The sequence below is a fragment of the Bubalus bubalis genome, chromosome 18, assembly GCF_019923935.1.
Source record: "Bubalus bubalis isolate 160015118507 breed Murrah chromosome 18, NDDB_SH_1, whole genome shotgun sequence".
Lineage (NCBI taxonomy): Eukaryota > Metazoa > Chordata > Mammalia > Artiodactyla > Bovidae > Bubalus > Bubalus bubalis.
This window is the reverse complement of record NC_059174.1, coordinates 42,499,445-42,520,432: the sequence shown is the minus strand read 5'-3', so window position 1 is coordinate 42,520,432 and position 20,988 is coordinate 42,499,445. Positions and strand designations below refer to the sequence as shown.

Genomic DNA, 20,988 nt, shown 5'->3' with positions numbered 1-20,988 from the left:
CTCTGTGTGACCCCATAGACGGCAGCCCATCAGGGTCCCCCAGCCCTGGGATTTTCCAGGCAAGAACACTGGAGTGGGTTGCCATTTCCTTCTCCAAGTAGCATGTTCTATTACCCCCATATTCCACTCCTAGGTATACACCAATGGAAAAGAACCCATTTCATGAAAAAATATGTAAAAGAATATTGGCATTATTCATAATGGGGGAAAGTCTGGCCAATAATCTAAATATCCATCAAGAGTAAATAAAAAATAAATTGTGGCATAATCTTAAAATGGAATACTATACAGTAACAAAAAGGAACACATTAATTCTACACTGAATTACACACAATGGTGCTGAATGAAAGAAGCTAGACGTAAAAGAATATGTGCTGTATGACTTCATTCATATTAAGTTCAAAAACGGGCAAAACTAATTTATGATGTTAGAAGTCAAGATGGTGGTTACCTGGTGGGGGACAGGGGTAGTGAGTGGAAGGGCCAAGAATAGGGTGCTGCTGAGAAACTGGCAATGGTTTATTTCTTGGTCTGAGGAATTACAATGATGGGTTTAATTTGTGACCATTCATCAAGCTGTATGCTTTTAATTTATATAATTTTCAGGATATATGCTGCATTAAGTTATAAAGTCTATTTCAAAATTTAAAAAAGAGAGACTTAAGAAACACATCAAATGCAATGTTTGGACCTCCTGATATAAACAAAATAACTCTAATAAAAGATACTTCTGAAACATTTAAGGAAATACTGGGTATTTTTAGACTGGGTATTAAAATAGGATTGGTACTAAAAAATCAACATATAGTAGTATATCTGGGCGACTCTTCTACTTAAGGAAGAATATTACCACATATTTATTTTCAAAACACAATAAATACATAGAACCAGAGCCATTTTATAGATGAGAAAAACTCAAGTATACAGATAACTATCAGTCATTTGAGCCCAACACTGGACTTCCCGGGTGGTGCTGGTGGTAAAAAACCTACCTGCCAATGCAGGAAACCTAAGAGATGTGGGTTCGATCCCTGAGTCAGAAGATCCCCTGGAGGAGGGCATGGCAACCCACTCCAGTATCCTCACCTGGAGAATCCTATGGACAGAGGAGCCTGGAGGGCTACAGTCCATCCAGCTGCAAAGAGTCGGACACGACTGAAGTGACTTAGCACACAAGCACATCAGTCATTTACTGAGTACCTACTATGTGACAGGCAGCGTGCTGAGTGCTTCAGTCCAAAGCCCACGCATGTCCCTCTCTGTCATGTTGTTCCTCCTGCTCTCCGTCTTGCCATGTGGTTCTGGAACCCGAGTACTGATAGAATTATGTTTCTAAGGGAAAACGGGCTCAAAGCCACAATCAGGAGGAACCACGAGCAAAGTGTTTTGTTGTTCCATCTCTAGCTAGTCATTCATGAAAGTGGTATTATAGGAAGGAAACCAGCAGTTAACTCTAGTACCGCAATATTAAGCTAAACCAGAGACAATCTAGTATCTGAAAATTTTGAATGCACCTTTAACTAATTTGGGGGCCAATGTTATAATTATCATAACTGGTATGTGGTTTACTTAGAATGTTCCTTAATAAAGCACTGAAAAGAACAAAGTTTGCTACATTTGGTAGATCTGGGACAGGATGAGACCTCTTTCATCTTTCCCTGTCCTAACATGGGAATGGAAAATAGCTCTCTTCCTTCTGCAGTGAGGACAGGGTTTCTGAGATGACCTCATGAGCCAGGCCCTTCAGTACTCCAAGAAACACGCTATCAGAAATGCATAGTGTACGCGCTCTGAGAAAGCAAGCCTCAACTCTGACCTTAAGTGTGCTGGGCAGCAAAACTGAATGAAGCATACATGAAATAAGCCAGGAAAACTATGATAACTCAATATTAAATCAGATATCAAGAAGGCTATGCTTTCTGACAGAAAGTCCTAGAAACATACTGGAAAAGAATATGGTAACCCATAATGCTCTGTAGAGTGCAAATCTCATGAAGACAAAGGGGAAGTATTTAAAGAAGATTAAAAGAAGAGTCACAGGATTTGAAAGTTGGAAAACAAGTGTTACGTGAAAGGTAATAATTACATGGAGGGGTTGGCATGACATTTTTTCTAAGGCACTCAGGTCAAACGCAGTGAAAAAGTACAGCGTGAACAAATTTGGAAAATAACCTACTAAGACTTCTCTGATGTAACAGGAAGAAGATTCTCACTGTATGTATTCATTATTTAAAACCATATATGATTATTTAAACCCGTACACATATATTCTCTATATTAAAACCACATATATATATTAAGAGAGTGAGAGAGAGTGTGCCACAGTATGGGATCAAGCAACGGCAATTTAAGGTACAGTCTGCCAGGCCCTCATTTAGATATTAATATAGTAACTTTCTCACAGTGACCTGGGTCACACCTATAAAACCTGGGAAGAGAGTTAAAACAGGAACCAAGTTTTGTCAAGGGGATAGAAAAGCTCAGGGCACTGCTGAGCACGATCAGTCACGGTGACTCGGCTTGGCTCTGACTGGAAACTCGATGTTCCCTGATGGCTACCAGCAGAGCACACTGCCCTGTGACAGCTGGACAGCCTTTGCCAAAATATCTGTATCCTCACTCTACATAAACAACAGGTAGTTTATTCTCCAGAGGCAAAGTTTAAGCAGTAATTATTTCTATTTATCAGCCTATCTTAATCAACTGAGAACACCTATATTTTCTGAATACATATTAGAATAAGCTTTTGTAAAAAATCAAGTAACAAAATTAAACGATCTTACTCTATACATGGTAAGCTTTATTTTCAAAAATAGAATCTTTCACAGGGAATTTTATTGCTTTTAAGTTTTAGGAGTCTTTTGCTGGAATATTGAATACTTAACTACCGAATTATTGAAATGTACTCTAAGCAATGAAAATTGCTATGATAATTTATACCCACATGAAACTGACAGATATAGGCATCTTCCTTTATTGCTACTAGGCAAAATCTAGTCAAAAATAAGCCTACCATCCTGAGACTAAAGCTTAAAATTCAAGTTCTTTAACAAACTACACAATACTCGTGAAACCAGGAAGTGAAAGTTTCTTAGTGCTTAACCTATGCTTAAACAACTGTTCCGAATTTTTAATTACTTCCACTTTTTTCTTTACAGTATTGTAATACAAGTATTAAAACTCCAGGATCTTCACACTTACCTGTAAGGCTTGTCAGAGTTATGGATTCGTCTGTGGTTTCTGACACCAACGTATGTTGTACTTGTATAATCACATACATCACATCTATACTGTTTCTGGACTGAAGACTTATTCCCTGGACAAAGCATTTCAGTTTTAGTGATGTGGTTGGATTAGATTAAAACAACAATATTTACATTCCACTGTAAATGAGAATTTATACCACACAGTATTAACATTTCAATGCAGGCTTTCTCACTGGTTAATAAAGTCAACAAGCTCGAATCTAGCTTTACAGGTTCTCCTGCATCTGCACTTTCTGTGGATATAAAGTGAGGATCATCTGATCTGTAAAAATACATTGGGTTAGCTTCTACATAACCTTGTACAAAATTCTAAACTATAATGAACCTGATGCCAGCTGCCCTGCTGACGGAGTTGCAACTGATTTAACCAGAGATAAACTGTGAATCTGAAAGGTGTTGGTTTATAGGATATAGCCTATATAGGTATATAGGATATAGCCTATATAGCCCATATAGGATATAGCCTTCAGGAAACACTGATTCACCAACCAGCTGTAATTTAATACTATAATCCAGTACTATAAAGTATAGCTACAAAGCATCTATAACAAACTCAACATACAAAGTCCAAAGCTTTTTCACTCTGTAGGTTTCCTTTGTTTATAACTTACAACAGAAGGAAAAGCAAAGGCAAATTATTAACTGCTATGTAATGCAGTATAATTATACCCTGTAAACTGACAGTTTACAAGGACTAAGGTAAACATGCAGCTCTCTGAAATCCAGGAAACACAGATCCATGGAATTAGGCCCTGTTACTAAACTCACTCTGCAACAAGGCGCTGGGTGTGGGGTTGGGCAGGATTCAAATCAGGGTAAGCTTGGGGCAATACAAGCAGAATGACTTGATCATAGAAAACTGTTCCTGAAGATATTCAACAATTTATTTACTCTTCTGTCAGCGCGCAAAGTTCACAGGCCATTCATAGCCTGAATGCTTTATATTCAGAAACAGAGCGAGCATAGAAATTGCAGAACAAGGCAGAACAGGAAGACAGCTTAGGCAGAACACCAGCACCCGCTGCAGAAAAGTAAAATTGGTGATACAAAAGAACTCCCATATGGAAATTTTAACAAAACAAAGAAAATCCTTAGGTTAAATTTAAGCTTTCTAAAATTGCAATTTTCTTTGGCTAATAACTACTTTTGCCAGGCAGAACAAAATGTCCTAATTTCCTGGTATAAATCTGTAACATTAATATACACACTAATCATAATTATAATCTAAGTACTGCTCTTAATTGGTGGGTTAAAAAGTTGGACTTGATTATAAGTGGCACTACTCCAGATAAGAGTTTAAAAAAAAAAAAAACAACCCTGAAAAAAAGAAGTGTGAAATATTGTATAATGGTTCTGTGTGAGAAATATTACAGATCAATGACAACTAATAAAAATGACAGATGGGAAAACTTAATATAGCACAGAATGAGAGGCTGTGCTACTTCAAGCAACTGTTTCCAACGGAAAGAATACTAGATTTAAATTTCAAAAACTTGGGCTCAGTCCCTGCTCTGCCACTTAGTATGAGTGTGATCACGGGCAAATTATTTCCCCTCTCGAGGACTTGGTTTCCTCATGTACAAAATGGAAGTACTGGAACCTCCCGCATGGTTTGTAAGCCGAGGCGCATGCTTTACATCCCCGCAGTCTGTACGTTACCTGTGTGCTGGTGTCAGTCTGACCCGAGCCTCCCTGAGGGCAGGATCTGCCTGTTCTGCTTACATAAAATCCCCAGGGCTCGGCAAAATCACAGGTTTACAATAAAGAACAATTAAGTTTCGTTAAGAAACTCCATATGAAAGTGCTCTGTCTACCGCTTTCTGAGTATCTGTGGTGTTTGTTAATGTACTTGCTAATACTGTTGTGTGTTCCTCACTGGGCTGGGCCCCTCAAGGGCACTGACACCTCGACTGCACTTCAAGCACTTAGCACAGAATCCAGCTCACGATGGGCACTCCATACCATCTGGCAGGACAAATGTCTGAGGTGCTATTACACTGGGCTTCTTGAGTCAAAAATGAGCTACAAGTTACGTGGGCTATCGTGACAGAGACTCGAAGCCACAGAAATATACATCTCCCCTCCTGTTTAATAAGTTTATTAAATAGTTAAAAGTGTTTGGATAAAATGTGAATCATTTTCACCCTCTTTGTGAGCTAAAAACTTGTTCTTCAGTCCAACCACCAGATTCTGAAATATCTAATATTGAATCAATAAAGTATCAGTGCAGATTAAGCAAGCAGGAATTCTGTCATCTGAATTGTTATCCTACCAGCAAATAGAGTTGAATAGGGGGTGGGGGGGGTGGGGTGAGGCATGAAGAAGCAATTTAAAATCTATACATGTAACCCTAAGAAACAAGAGTTTGAGCCACAAAAGAAAGCTGCTGCAAAATGCAATGTGGTGGAGAGATGTAATGCTATGAAGCCCAAACTGGTTATTTTAATTTTGAGCTGACATTTCAATCTTTTTAATTCAAATTGTGGGTTTTAATTTGTTAACTCATTTGGACAGTTTTAAATTATTGCTTTTGGAGATGGGGCTAGAAAAGACATATTCCACCGCTGGTAGTAACCGCAGGTGGTACCAGTGAGTAGTACTTACTTTATTCCTTCATTAGGGATTTATGGTCCAAAGATATCAAATGTTTTAATGTCTCCTTTAAAGGGGATATGGAAACATAATGAATTAAAATAAAAGGAGGCAGTTAGGGCTATTTTGTACAAAGGAAACAAAACAGTTTTAGCTCAGCCATCTATTGCAGGAACAGATGCTATGTCATAAACTCCTTTTGTTTTGGATAGTTTTACAGGGATGACATCTGTTTGACAAGGGAATTTTGGTGCTACAGTGGTGTCAAAATCAGTTCTTTCAGAAACATTCTAGAATCAGTTATGCTTTCTGGGGTATAATTTAATGAAACATTATGGTAAAACATTTTACTCTGCAGTTGTTTCTAACTTTAATCCTGAGGAAATCTAAAAAGGAAAGTCACCCCAATATGTTTTATTTCCCATAAACGCTATGTACAATTGAGACATTTAAAGGATATCAATTTAAGTGAGCTGATGCAAGGAAGCACAGCTTATTACACTTTATCCCTAATTCTCCGGATGTGGCATCCGCCTTTTCATGGAACTCTAATTAAATCTTTTGATTCTAATATTCCTATTAGCAGAAACTCGGCCGACTGGCACCTAACTGGTACATAAAAAGAGCCTGTGTTGTTTTTTTTTTAAATAATGCAGATGAAATCTGGCAGTCACACTTGGATAAGAATAAGATCACAGCAGGAAGCCTCAGTTAAAGTTTGAGGTGGGGGCCTACCATCTGCAAAAGCTCCGTTCTCAGTGGGTCAACCGGTGCTGAGAGGGAGGAGGCTTTCCTTCCGCGCTGCAGCTTCCCTGGCTTGCTGGCGTGTCACCTCAGGGTTTCTGCTGTACCTGGCTCTTACAGGACAGCGTGAATTTCAGAGTACATCTACCTAGACAGTTGAAGCTGAGTACTTCCTAACAATATTCACTTAGTACTCAAGAGATAAGATTCACTCACATAGTATAAAAACAGAGAAGAGACGCAGCCTTAGTCCTGAAAATAACTCACATGACAACAAAGGGCATTTTTTTCACTTCGTACACTAGTCAATCTCATCTATATATACATTAAAAAAAATGCACAGATACCTTCCTGAACACATTTTCCATCAGTTTTATCACTGGAAATTCTGGACTCATTAGAAGTTGCTATTGACAAGGTATCTGGAAGACTGTGTTGCTCCCTCTCATGGTTCCTCAGTTGACTCTAAAAAATTGAGAGAAATTAATATGTAGTTTTCATTAAACACAGTTGCACAGTTATTAGGAGGCTACAGAAAGGAGTGAACTGCTTTCATGGCCTAGTGCCTAGAACACATTACCAGTATTTAAAAACCAAATGCGCTAAAAGATAACTTGACACATTTGACAACTTACAGGAAGAAATACACTAGAGAAAACACAATCTTATCAAAAAGGCAAGTTAGTTCCTCTTTCCATGTTCTCTGAAAGGAAGCCCCTGCTGTCTTAGGGGCGCTTGTGCAGAGCGTGTGTACGCTTCCTGAACCACTGCTGAGCCCAGAGGAGGAACAAGCAGTCTTGAGAGTAACTCAATACCGTCACGAAAATCAATCCAATCAGTTAACTTTTGCACTTCTGCCTTTATATATCAACTAAATGTGTAAAAGAGACTTCACTGAACTGTGACTCCAAGGACCTCTTCCTCCTCACCCCCAACCCCATGAATCAAGTGTATCAGCAGAAGAAACTCTGGAACTTGCCTCTGCAGCGCATCTGTATGGGCTGCTTGTCCAATGGCCAGAGGCCACTTCAGAATTACATGAGAGCAATCCAAGTGGCAGTGACAATCTCTGACTCAGAGGCTTGTTTTAAAACTACTGATTACCTATTAATTACCAGTGGACCTGGACCCCAACACTGGCTAATGCAAGAGCAAAATTCTACATCTCAGTTACCCCCTTAGGGATACATTCCCTTCCCCACCCCCTCACCAGTCAACTGGCACACTGAAGAAAAGTTCTAAACCAGTGATTCGGTGGATGCAAATTTCCTTTACAAAAACAGTATTTCATACTGGTTGTTGGTTTTAGGTGGCACATAACATGAAAATCAGTCAAGGTAATCCTTGAAAGTCCTGTAAACTTCCCATAAAATATAACACACATGGCTCTGTTTCCACTGCACTATCTTTCATTATATCTCATACAGTCCATTTCTCCCTGTGCAATGGTATAAATCACCCTTGGCTCGTCGTGTAGCAGCTGAAGTGAATGACTTGCATTTAGGGGCCACATAAGATTAAAAATAGGTATCTTTGTGCATTGATGACATAAGGCTAAATGTGAGTCAGATGTGTGCACAATGTCCCTCCGCAGTACATCCCCTTGCAATTTCCTTGCACTTTAAAATCAACACAATTTTAAAAAGATATACACATGAAAACACTAAAGCAATAAACACAGGGTCTGTTAAAGACGGGGCATGCGGGGAAAAAGAATCCTACGCCAGACATCCTGACGACCCCGATTCCAGTCCCAACTTTAACATTAATTAACAGGCATCCCCTGGGCACATTACCAAACTATTCTGGGCCTCAGTTTCCCTATCTATAAAATGAGGTGGGTGGACTGTACCTAGAAAGCTCCCTCTTTGCTCTAAAACTCGACGGCTTTCTGAAGGACTTCATGAGCCCATGCTTACCTTATAGTGGAAGGAGTCTTCACACTGCTTGCACTGGTATATTCTTGTTTTGCAGTGGTTGATCATGTGGCTCTCCAGGTCTTTGCTGTTGTTGGCAATGTGCTCACAGATGGGACACTGGTAGGGCTGCCTCTGCCGATGGACTCGCAGGTGCTGCTTGATGTAGCCCTTGTTACCGCTGCTGTAGTGGCACAGCCGGCAGCGGTAGGGCCGCTCGGCGTTAGGGATGTACTCCACCACGCTGCTTCCCGACAAACTCGCATCGCTGTTGGGTTGGCACTGGGCGTTATCCTGCAACTCTTTCAAAATGTCATCATCGGAAGCATTTTGGTCTGTCCTTTCCCGTAACTTTTCAATCACAGTGAGTAGGGACATGCTGATGCCCGTCTTAACCTGCCCGTCTGCCAGCTCCTGCCTGCCCTCTGGGAGTGCTACTAAGGTAGAGTTGCTTTGGTTGAAACTAGCTAACCCCTCAGGAGAGTTTTTCAGTGGGGACATCATTTTAGAATACGCTGCCACTGTCCCGTCTACTTGCCTTTGTCCGGTGTCCGGGTCTAAAAGGTTTATGTTCCCATAGTGCCCAAGGTTGGTTCGTGTCAGTTCTGCAGCTCTTATGGGCATTGTAACCAGGGCTTCTGCAGCTAGGGAGTGTAGTCTAAGAGACTCAGAATTTGTCCTTCTTCGGCCCGGTGGGGCATTCTCATCAGTAGCCAGTCCTTTGTTTATTAACTCGCTGTCTTTCTTCTCTGAGTTGCCCCAGCCTATGATCAGCCCCCCGATATCGACAGTGCATTTATCAGCGTGATAGACTTCACCTCTTCCTTCACACCCGATCTTGGCTTCTGTCGGGCTCAGGCTTTTCCCCTCCTCGATTTCAGCGTTCATGAGGAAATGTTTCTGTGAAAGCGTTTCTTCGGCGCTTGGCAGACGCTCCACTATCACATTAACGTGGCCTTTTTTATTTGGGCTGCTGCTGATGATTTTCTGTGCTGATGAAAGCAGGCTGTCACCAACCAGGTTCTCCTCGGCATCAGAAATCACCTCAAGCATTTCTTCCTCGTTAGGGTCAAGGGTAACTGACTGACTGAGATGAACCCCACCTTCTGCACTCTGTTCCAAAGGAGAGGAAGACGGTAACGGCTCTGAGCTGCAAATCTGCACCTGCACTGACGGCCCGTTGTGGATACTCAGTTCATTGTCTCCAATTGCGATCACTACTGCGTGGACACCGCTGGGTGCAGCAGTCACTGAGGAATCCAGTAGGCCTAGGGGCTCATTCTCATTTTCAAAGATTGGATAGGAGCAGTCGACCTCCCCGGCATGTTTCCAAGCATGTGTTTTCAACATTCTCTGCTGGCCACAAGTGTAACTACAAAACAAGCATCGATACATGCCATACTGTTCATAGGCATACCATTTCCTCTTACCTATTTCTGCCACGGACGCTGTTTGGACAGTATGAGTCTGTGGGTTGTCCACACTTGCTGGGATGTCAGCAATGGTTTCATTATTTCTTTCTGAGGTTCGGTGACACAAGGGGTTGGTGGGGCTTATGCACTGTTGGGCTTTGGATTGAGTGTGGCTGTTGGCATCATTTTCGTGGTCATTTACCACGTGAGCTTCAAGTTCCTCTTGGCTTTTTGATGTAATATGGCACTCTGCGCACATTAATATCACTTCATTCTGCTGACCATGCTGCTTGATATGATCTTTTAACACAGAAAAAGATGATGACAGAAACTTACAAAGGCTACACTGGTAAGACATAGCCTTCCCATCACTCTGGGCAGGAGAGTCAGGGGTAAAATGTATTTGAGACATCTCAGCCCTTCTAATATCAGTAGCAGGTGACTGGGTTACTTTAGCTGGAATCTCACAAGATTCTTGACTTTCAAGAAGAGAGTGTGCTGCAGCACTGGAACGTGGCCGTTTTTTGCCAATTAAAAGACATTTTTGTGACTTTTCATGTTCCACTATCTTGCTTAACTTCTGGATAACATGGATTAATGGATCTGTTTTAGCTTTTCTTTGTTCATCAATTTCCAGTGATGAACTGATGACAGTTTTGGCAGTCAACATAGCTTCCTGTTCCCCAATATCTGGCACCAACATGGCGACACTGCTGCCTTCTTCCATATCTAAAACCAGAATATACGACAGAGACACCAGGTTACAGGATCATTACGGGCATATAATTCAGGAAATCTAGACTACTCTTAAGAGTGTAAGCTGATCTAAGTGTTTTCTAACCTGGGAGCTCCATACTGATACACCTGGCTCTCCTCAGTAGAGACTTATATTGCTCAGAATTTTTCTTTGGAGTGTTGTCCCCTATTGAGACTGATGATCAAGCTCTTTCAATCCTTCATTTCTTTCTTTGGAAATGAGTTAACGACATCTCCTTTTTTCTTGACTTTCTTTCCCCTAAACATCTAGCTGGACCTAATCAGTACTCCTTTTGTACAATGCCAGAAAAAAAAAAAGACTGCTATTCCATTATTAAAGGGCTACAGTCATTCTCAGGGCATGTACAACCACCTCAAGTATTATGAAACACCATTCTGTAAATTCAACACACAAATGATGCAATTCTCAGGAGACAATTTCTTGCACCAAGTACAATTGTGATTTATTACTAAAACCATAAACCTTTTTTGCCTCCCCAGATCTTTACAACTGTGAAAGTATGGGCATGTAACTTTATGTAAAGGGCTCAGAGAATTTTGAGAAGTATTATACAATTGAAACTAAATAAAAGCAATGATCCAGTTCCTCCTTTTATTTATTTTCCTGACGATAAACCACAAACTACGCTGTGGTTTTTTTAGAGGTCATATTAGTGGTCAACTATTACTCATACACACACACACACTCATATACATATACATTATATATATGGTTTTTTTTCTGAAAGGGAAAGGGGCAACAGAGAAGGCAAAAATTGATATCTTAGTTGTGTTTTAGGTCTAAAAAAGCACAGAGGCCTTAAAAGGGGTTATCTGTAGGTTCAAGTAATGTGTCATGGCCAAGGAAGGCATTAAACATGAAATGCTTTATCTTTTAGCCTAAATCTTGAATACTTTATTTTATGGCAGAACTTTCAAGCATTTCCTTTGGCTTAAAGTGAGATTAAATTGTTGACTTGGAACACATTTTTAAGTTTAGGCTTTTTTCCAGCACCAAGTTTTGTTTTTCCACATTTTAGGTGCATTCTGGAATCTTACTCACAACATTCAGTAAATGCCAGCAAAATTACTAGAACTAGCTACAGGCCAAAGATCATATTCTTAAACCTCCGTACAGGCTCTGAATTCATTTCAGAAGGTGAAGCAAGGCTCCTCTTCCTGCAGGTGGCTGAATCAACTTTTAGGGGCCCATTAGCTGCTGCCAAGATGGTACCTGAATTCCTTTAAGACCTCACCAGTCCTCTGATCAGTTTCAGGCCCTTTCCTCCCCCATCAGCTGACAGCAGTTATGGCTTTCCTGCTCTTATTTTCTACTCTTTGTGGCACACTAACTTTTTAAAGCCAGATCCGTATCATGCAAAAAGGCAAGCATTTTACTCTGTTTCTTTAGTACCACTTCTCCCCTCCGTCCTGACACTCTGCCTTGCACGATGGGGTTTTTCTCTCTTCTACTTGTAGCTGCACTCCCAGCAGGGTATGCATTCCACAGCCATTACAGCAAAGACAGCTATGCCAGCTCCCCAAGGCCAGTGGCCCTTGGGTCACTGTCCCCCTAAACAATCTGAGGGCATTACCTCTCAAAAGACTATTTCCCTTATATTTCTCTCAAGCAGGAAGAACAGGGGTTTTTTAAATCTCTCCAGTCAATCTTAAGTCACTAAAGAAGGGACCATTGGGAGAACAATTTGTTTCTTTAGAAAAATCCTTTGTGGCTTCACAGTGAAAATGAAAGTGTTAGTCGCTTAGTCATGTCCAACATTTTTGTGATCCCCCCATGGACTGTAGCCCGCCAGGCTCCTCTGTCCATGGGATTCTCAAGGCAAGAATACTGGAGTGGGTTGCCATGCCCTCCTCCAGGGGAATCTTCCCCACCCAGGGCTCGAACCCGAATCTCTTGTCTCTTGCATTGGCAGGTGGGTTCTTTATCACTAGCACCACCTGGGAAGCCCACACTGCCTGAGAATTCCACATCTGTAGGCCAAGGGAAGCTTTGGCTCTTCAAGTGATTACTGATTTCCCTCTAGGGTCATTCACTTAAGGCTTTATTTCTTTCAGTTCAATTGATTAATGCAAATTTCTTAAATAATAGTTACTAGGACTCCTTGAACATTCCATTTCTTACATAAGATTTGGTGCCCTACTACAGATGGAAGGTCTCCTTCCCAAGAAATGAGACAGCTACGTAGGCTGATTGATAATCTGGAGGTTAACAAGTGAATATTTGCTCACAGACTCTGCACACCCACAGGGTTACAAAGGTGACTCATATTATCCTTCTACTATTTAATGACATAATAGGAGGGAGACAGAGCAGTGCAAATTGCTCCCTGAGGATATTTCAGCATGTACCTTAAAAGAAAGTGAAATGAAGAAGAGGAGGAGCTCATCTCATCGCAAGAAAAAGACTAATACAAAAGAATCTGACAAAACATTCAGATTTTAAAGCTGTGTCTGCTCAGGCATTAAGAGCTAATGGAAATTTGCAGCAGATGCTCCAATTTTCCCTGAACATTTATGCAAGTATCTCATTTTAGAGACTGCATACATTTGGGGATAAGTACAGAAATGGCACCTATAAAACAGATATCACAACATAAAATACATCAAGAAACACCTGAAAAACCAGTTTGGGTCCACATGGCAAAGTCGATGCACAAGTCTCATTATAACAAAAGCCTCTGTTAAAAAAGGTTAGATAAACAGCTCATAATAAAGTATACTAAAAGAGGAAGTTAAGTTGAATATTGGCCAACTCTTAAAATTTTCACAAAAATTTCACTTAGGCCACCAATGTGCGTGTGCATTTGAGATCACATGTCCTAAGGTAAAATCTGCATAATAAAGGAGATAAAAATAAGGAGGACAAATACTATCCCAGTGGCTCAAGAATGCTGACAACCTGGATTAAGATAATCTGCATACTATCCATGGCCTCCAAGAGATCAAGGTAAATGCAACTTTAAAAAAACATTACCAAGGGTGGAGGGGTCAGGGCGCTCAGAGAGGTGACAAATCAAGCCAGAACAGCAAATTTCCTAACTGCAATGATGAGTACCCTGGAATTCATTATATTATTCTTTCTACTTGTGTAAACTTCAAAGAATTTTAAAAGTTATGCACAAGGCATCAAGCTAGGTATCAAGAAAAAAGGGAAAAAATTTTACTCACACAGTTTAAAACTGAGTTGAGTGGGAAAGACTCACATACTTAGAAGTTAAAAAGAATTAACCACTTTTAAATAACCCAGCAGTACCCAATGTGAGAAGGTCAGTTTTCATTCCAATCCCAAAGAAAGTTCAAACTACTGTACAACTGTGCTCATTTCACATGTTAGCAAAGCTATGTTAAAAATCCTTCAAGATAGGCTTTAGCAGTAGGTGTACAAGCTGGGTTGAAAAAAGGCAGAGGAACAGGAGATCAAATTGCCAGCATTCCTTGAATCTGGAGAAAGCAAGAGAATTCCAGAGAAACATCTACTTTTGCCTCACTGACTACAGTAAAGCCTTTAACTGTGTGGATCACGACAAACTGGAAAACTCTTAGAGATGGGAGTACCAGACCACCTTACCTGTCTCCTGAGAAACCTGTATGTGGGTCAATAAGCAACATTTAGAACTACACATGGAATAACTGTTCAAAATTGGGAAAGCAATACAAGACTGTATTTTGTCACCCTGCTTATTTAACATCTATTCAGAATATATTATGCGAAATACTGGGCTGGATGAATCACAAGCTGGAATTAAGACCACTGGGAAAAATACCAAAAACCTCAGATATGCAGATGATAGCACTCTAATGGCTGAGAGTAAAGAATCAGAGAGCCTCTTGATGAGGGAGAAAGAAGAGAGTGACAAAGCTGGCTTGAAACTTAACATTCAAAACACTAAGATCATGGTATCCAGTCCCATCACTTCACAGTAAACAGAAGGGGAAAAGTGGAAGCAGTGACTGATTTATTTTCCTGGGCCACAAAATCACTATGGACAGTGACCACAGCCATGAAGTTAAAAGACGCTTGCTCCTTGAAAGGAAAAGCTATGACAAACCTAGACAGTGTATTAAAAAGCAGAGACATCACCTTGCTGATAAAGGTCTGTATAGTCAAAGCTGTGCTTTTTCCAGTGGTCGTGTATGGATGTGAGAATTGGAGCATAAAGAAAGCTGCATGCTGAAGAATTGATGCTTTTGAACTGTGGTGTTGGAGAAGACTCTTGAGAGTCCCTTGGACTGCAAGGAGATCCAACCAGTCCATTCTAAAGGAGACCAGTCCTGAATATTCATTAGAAGGACTGGAGCTGAAGCTCCAATACTTCGGCCACTTGATGTGAGGAGCCGATTCACTGGAAAAGACCCTGATGCTGGGAAAGATTGAAGGCAAAAAGAGGAGGAGGTAGCAGAGCATGAGATGGTTAGACAGCATCACCAACTCAATGGACATGAATGTGAGCAAATTCCAGGAGACAGTGGAGGACGAGGAGCCTGGCGTGCTGTAGTCCATGGGGTCGCAAAGAGTCAGACATGACTTAGTGACTGAACAACAATCACCCAAGGCGAAATAGTTAGAAGGCAACAGCCTATGGCCAAATCCTAGCAGACTGAACTCATTTTGGTCAGGAAGGGAAAAAAGGCTCCCTACAGAGGTAAGATGCATACTGCATTCTGACAGAGGAACCTTCTGGATGTCACCCATCTGCCCCTGTGGGCTCACTGACTGATTCTCCAGAATAGTGCTCTCTATTCCAGGAGGAATTACATCATTAGGCTCCCATGCCCTCTGGCTGAGTTATGCCAACGGGGAGCCATAACAGGAAATCAGGAGGAGGCAGCAAAGGGAGATCAAGACACTCATTTTTTTGGTTCCCTCCCTCGAGGTCACCTTGAACTGGCTGTGATCCTCAACAGAAGGCTATTATCTCCAGGCAGGCTGTTCTACAGACTCTCCTTTCTCCTGATGCTGCTAGCTCCAGATAACTGAATGATTCCTGGGGCTTGACTATATAGGTCCCTACATCTTTATAAGTATCTTTTAAAATACATCCTCCCTGAATTGTCCTAATCTGAGTGTGCCTGCCATTTGCTTTCTTGGAATTTGGTGATAAGAAAGCAACCATAACATCAGTAGATTTTCAGAAGACAGAATAAGCATCCTATCTAGAGATTAGAGAAAAGACCAGTATGGCTGAACAGTAAGGTTTACTAGGATGAGGAAAGACTACAGGCATCAGCAAAACAGGGTGTTTCTCATTTGAAATCTTTAGACATAACATTCGACCAAATATATCAAATTGTTACAAGTAAGTAATGTTGTATCCCAAACCAGAAATGTTCTACAACCTTCTCCACTTTCCTAAACAATAGACTCCCACAGGCAAAAGCTTGTAATTAATGTCTTTCCCAAGAAAAGAGCCAACTTATATCAGCTGTCTTTATTTCCTTACAATTTGTTATTTGGCTTATTTGTACATCTAATTAGTTCCTTTTACTTATAGCAGTATGGTTATCATAAGTAAAATCAAGTTGAACAATTCATGCGGGCCTGGGTGGGACTGGATAAAAGCTGTAATTTCCTGTGGAAGAAGGCGGTTCAGTATGTTATATAAAGCATCTTTTCTTTCAGACTAAGATTATTCTTCCAATTAGAAAAAAAATTGTGTTATAGAAGTAATGGTCAATTCCTCATTCTTCCACATTATTGTAATTCTGAAAGAGAAGAATATTTATTTTGCTCTAGCCAAAAGGTGGCAGGGGGCATAGCTCATGGGTTCCTCTCCTAGAGGAACCTCCGTTGTGTGACCTTAGGCAAGTCACTGTTTCCGAGAGTTTTACATTCTGCAGCTGTAAAACTCCAGAGTTGTGCTGGACAAATTTTCATGTTTCTGGGCTATAAACTGAAAAGTTACTTTGAAAATGCTTACATGTTATTTGTAGATTTAACTTACTAATGCCTCTAACAAACTTGAGTTAAAATCTCCTTAGCTTAATGTAATTAACTGCCCACCAAGAAAAAAAATGACTGTAAATATTAAAGTATGTCTAATATTCCTTAGCTGGCATCTAGCCTGGGAGAATATTCAAAGTTGGCAGCTGCAATTAAGACATAAGGTGAAACTAATGTTAACCAATATTCAGATTTAACATTCACTGAGCACCTATAAAGTGCCAAGCAGTGTGCTGGAGACGACCAAAGTAAGAGGGAATCTGTGCCCTTGAGGTCCTCAGAGACCAGAGAACAGTGCCAGTATAGATTCTTGTATTACTAATGTACCTGGGAATAGTGGCCTCTTTACTTGCAGATGAGGAAACTGAGGCTCACAGATGTAAAGTAATAGCTAGCTTAAGAATTAGAATACGGGTCTATCTTATTCTAAATCCATCGTTTCTCAGTTCAGTCGCTCAGTCGTGCCCGACTCTTTGCGACCCATGGACTGCAGCACGCCAGGCCTCTCAACATACCAATTTTCCTCTTAATTCTCAGTGTGAACAAAAAAATGTACAAAGTATAAATATTGAAAAGAGCAATAGCCCCTTACAGCTAGGCAGTATCAAACATGTATGCTTGAGCTTCATTAAGTCTCTGGGACAGGTTACCTGGGTGTTACATAATTCTACAAATAAGGAAACACTCAGTGCAGTTTAAGTGACTTACCCAAGGTTACATGGCTGTTAAGTGGCAGAGCCAGTGTCTTTCAAATCAATTCCTGAAATTAATACAGTCCCTTGGATCAATCTTCAAAATCCAGCTGTAGCCAAGAATGAAAGTATATAGTATCAAACATTTCTCTTTCTTGGTGAAACCAAGTAGTAGTTTTTTTTGGGGGGAGGACAGTGAAAAATTACCCAATATTTCATGTAAAGAAATTCAGAGGAATGTTCATTGAACCCAATTATGTGATGCAAATTTACAAAATTTACCTAACAAGCAGACTTCAGGATTTGGCACAAGTTCAAAAAAAACAGCTCTGGCAATTTCTCCAATAATCGTATATTTCATATTTTAGCTCAAAATTTATCTAATTGACTCAAAATACTATTGGCTTTACTGATATAACTTTCTAATGAATAAAAAGCAGTAAGTTGTACACTGCCATTTTAATCTTAATCAAAAATACAGTCTAAATGGTTGATTCTAAAAACTTCGAATATCTACAACTGAAAGGCAGCATGAACTGATAAGTCACAGTCGACTGACCTACGTATATCATCTAAGGCACTTTCTTGCCCCGGTCCTACATTTCTTTGCTATTTCTTATAATAGCCAGAATGAATTTAAAAGATCAAAGAATAGTATTCATTTCACCTGTAATGCAACTTTATCGACTATGGTTAAGTAAACCGTTCATTGCCAGGGCAAAAAGCACATATTTGGCTCTCCCCTTAAATTAATTTTAAACGAGTTAGTGGGGTAAAGGAACGCAGGACCAGACTTTCTCTTTTAATCAATAATACAACCCATACACTGAGTCACAGCAGAGAAGAAAGTACAGACTGAAAGAGGTGATAAATCCAGTAATTGCCGGATAAGAAAGATGCAGACCGAAAGCAAATTACAGCCCACTGCGGTAACTAAAAAGATCGCCTGCGGGTTGGGATGGTGGCCTCGGCCTAATTAATCATCCAGGCTTTCCACACACAAACCGTTCAGTCCGGATGCCCCCAGGTCTTAACGGTGGGGAGCTTTTTCCAGTGATTTCAGTGACTGATCATTAGGGAGACCACTTACTTCATCGAAGTGGTTCGAAATAGGTGCAGAGACAAGAACTGCGTTTCCACTAGCTCCTCCTACATCAAGCAGTGGCTGAAGGGCAGGGGCGATAGATAGGGATTGAGAAAAGTAATCAAGAGACGTGGGGAAGACACCGTTTTCGCTTCATCCCGTCTAGGCGAAGCGGTTTCACCTGTGCAAAGGGAAGGACGCGACGGCCGGCGAGCCTGCCTGCGGGCCAGGCTGGTGAGAGTTATGCCGGGAGCAGCAGGTTCCCCCCACCCGCAGCTGCAGGGCAAGCCCGGGGTCTCCACAGCCCTTGCTGTGGACGGGACAAAGGATTGAAAAAGGACACGGAACTTGGGGCATGTGGCGAGCACCGGGAGTGTCGACCGGCTGAGCAGGAAGCCGGCGCCGGTAGAGGCCTGAGGGGAGGACGCACATGGCCGGCGGCGGCGCTAACAGCGGGCGGAGGGACGGCCCGGGGACGCGGTACCTGCGGTCGGGCGGCGGCTGCTGCTTCCGCGAGCCTCCTTTGCCGGCCAGGAGCCGGCCGTGCCCTCGCCCTCGTCCTCGCCCACCTCTCTCACGGCTCTTTTCCCTCTTTTACCCCGCTTTCCACATCCTCATCAGGAGCTCCAAAATGGCGGCGCTGGGGACGGATCACGTGAGCTGCGGGCAGGTCAGGTGACCCGAGTGGCGGGCGGCGAGGGCGGGGCGATGTTCAGGCCCCGCCCATGGGCATCCCGGGTCCTGGGGCTGGGCGGGCGCGAAGGCGATGCCACTCCCACTCACTGCCATCCTCGGCTTTTGGGTGGGTTTAAGGCGCGAGTTGTCGGGCTCCTAAGGTCCCATGGCGAGGCCTTGTCAGCGGTCTTTGGTTCTTGAAGTCAGTGACTCTTCACTTTGGAGTCTCCACACGTCGCCCAAACCCTCTGTGGGCTGTCTTTATGACCCCATCCTCTCCCTCACTGGCTTTCAGCAGTGGGCCTTGACATTCTTTCAGCCCTATACTTCTGAGTTTGCTACTGCTTTTGGCTGGACTATACTTTTTTGTGGTGTTCTTGGCTAAAATGTAGAGGTCATACCTAGGTGCATGGCTGGACTTGAGGTGTGCCTGGTGAGGAGTAGAGCTGGCCCTGGGAAATCTATTTGCTGGTGAGACTGAAGATTTTCAGGAAAATTCCTGGGCTTGTAGGCCCAGACTTGGTAGCTTGCTTGACCAGTAGCACAACTGCAGTCCTCTGAGGGCAACATAGTGTTGGTCATGTGGATCTGTCTTATGGCATACACACCAGCTTTATAAGCAATCCTGTTTTGTCCCTGGCTAACAGAGTAAAATGCAGTGTGAGTGAAGCTTTCCGCCCAACTTCAGGAGTGCTGGGCAGGTTGAGTGTCTTAGCAACTCAACAGCAGGGTGCTTGGATCCGGACTGAGAAGGAGGGCCATGAATAGTAGGAAGGGAGTGAAACTGAAGATTCCAGTCATAGTAATGCACTTTTTCATTGAGATACAGGTGTACCTGGAGGACAGTGTGGCTTTGACCATTGCACTAAAGTGAGTCACATGAATTTGACATGAATTGGTTTCCCAGAGTATGTAGAAGTTATATTTATACTCTACTGTGGTCTATTAAGTGTGCAATAGCATTGTACCTAAAAAACATTATCTGTTGTGTTGTTCAGTCGCTAAGTTGTGTCTGATTCTTTTGTGACTATCCCCCATCCCCCTGCCCCACGCAGGCTTCTCTGTCCACGGTATTTCCTAGGCAAGAATACTGGAGTGGGTTGCTGATTCCTTCTGGCAGGAGAGGGAGAGTCTTCCCAACCCAGGGATGGAACTCATACCTCCTTCATTGCAATCGGAGCAAACACTGTTGAAAAATTGGCACTGATAGACTGACTTGATGCAGGGTTGCCACAAACTTTCAATTAGCAAAAGATGCAGTATCTGCAAAGCTCATTAAAAGGAAAAAATAAATGAAGTGCAATAAAATGAGTTATGTCTGTATCTCTTGGGGACTTCCAGGTGTATACAGAGACCTTTGCAACCAGCTGGGGCCTCAATTATCAAGTGGGAGAAAGGTCCAGAAAAACCTAGTCATTGTTCAGACAGGTCAGTGATTCCTGAGATGAGGTATCTGAGGATACAAATTCACCTGAATTGGGTGGGGGGGAGGGTAGGGGGAGGTTGGGAAACCAGCAAAGTGAGAATTCTGCTAGTCCACAGAATTCTTTGCCAGTTGGACTAAATAGCTAAGAAGAAGGAAAGATAAAGGGGTGAGTAATTTTTTTCAATAAAAGAGATTGAGCAGGAGACTAGCATGGAAGGGTGGAAGGAAAAATAATTGAGGAAAACCAGAATGCATAAAAGGAAGTAAGTGAGAACAAACAATTAATGGGCAAATTTCCTTTTTTTTTTCTTCTAGAGCTACTGATACGAACAATCCTTGTTTGTAACTATTGGAATAGAGGCTTTTCTTCAGTACTGTCTTAACTGTAATGTCCATGAATATAAAAATGGACAGAACAGAAATCAGAGTTATTTTATCAGAGTATGATAAAAAGGGGAGAAAC

General features: G+C 41.7%; 1 protein-coding gene across 4 annotated transcripts in view; it reads right to left on the bottom strand.

The window, feature by feature from the left end:
• Positions 1-19,048, bottom strand: part of ZNF507 (zinc finger protein 507) — a 41,630-nt gene extending 22,582 nt beyond the window's left edge. Inside the window, exons 1-5 of one of the 4 annotated variants that reach the window (XM_006056385.4) lie at positions 18,909-19,048; positions 17,357-17,450; positions 8,522-10,659; positions 6,950-7,067; positions 3,202-3,316 (exon numbers count right to left, since the gene is read on the bottom strand). In XM_006056385.4, the coding sequence (XP_006056447.3) occupies positions 3,202-3,316; positions 6,950-7,067; positions 8,522-10,657 (2,369 nt within the window). In that variant the 5' untranslated portion in view covers positions 10,658-10,659; positions 17,357-17,450; positions 18,909-19,048. Of the gene's footprint in view, positions 1-3,201; positions 3,317-6,949; positions 7,068-8,521; positions 10,660-17,356; positions 17,451-18,430; positions 18,551-18,908 lie in introns of those variants that run through there. The other 3 variants (XM_044932169.2, XM_006056386.4, XR_006546420.2) reach the window with 3 other exon arrangements.
• Between the last annotated feature and the right edge of the window lie 1,940 nt (positions 19,049-20,988).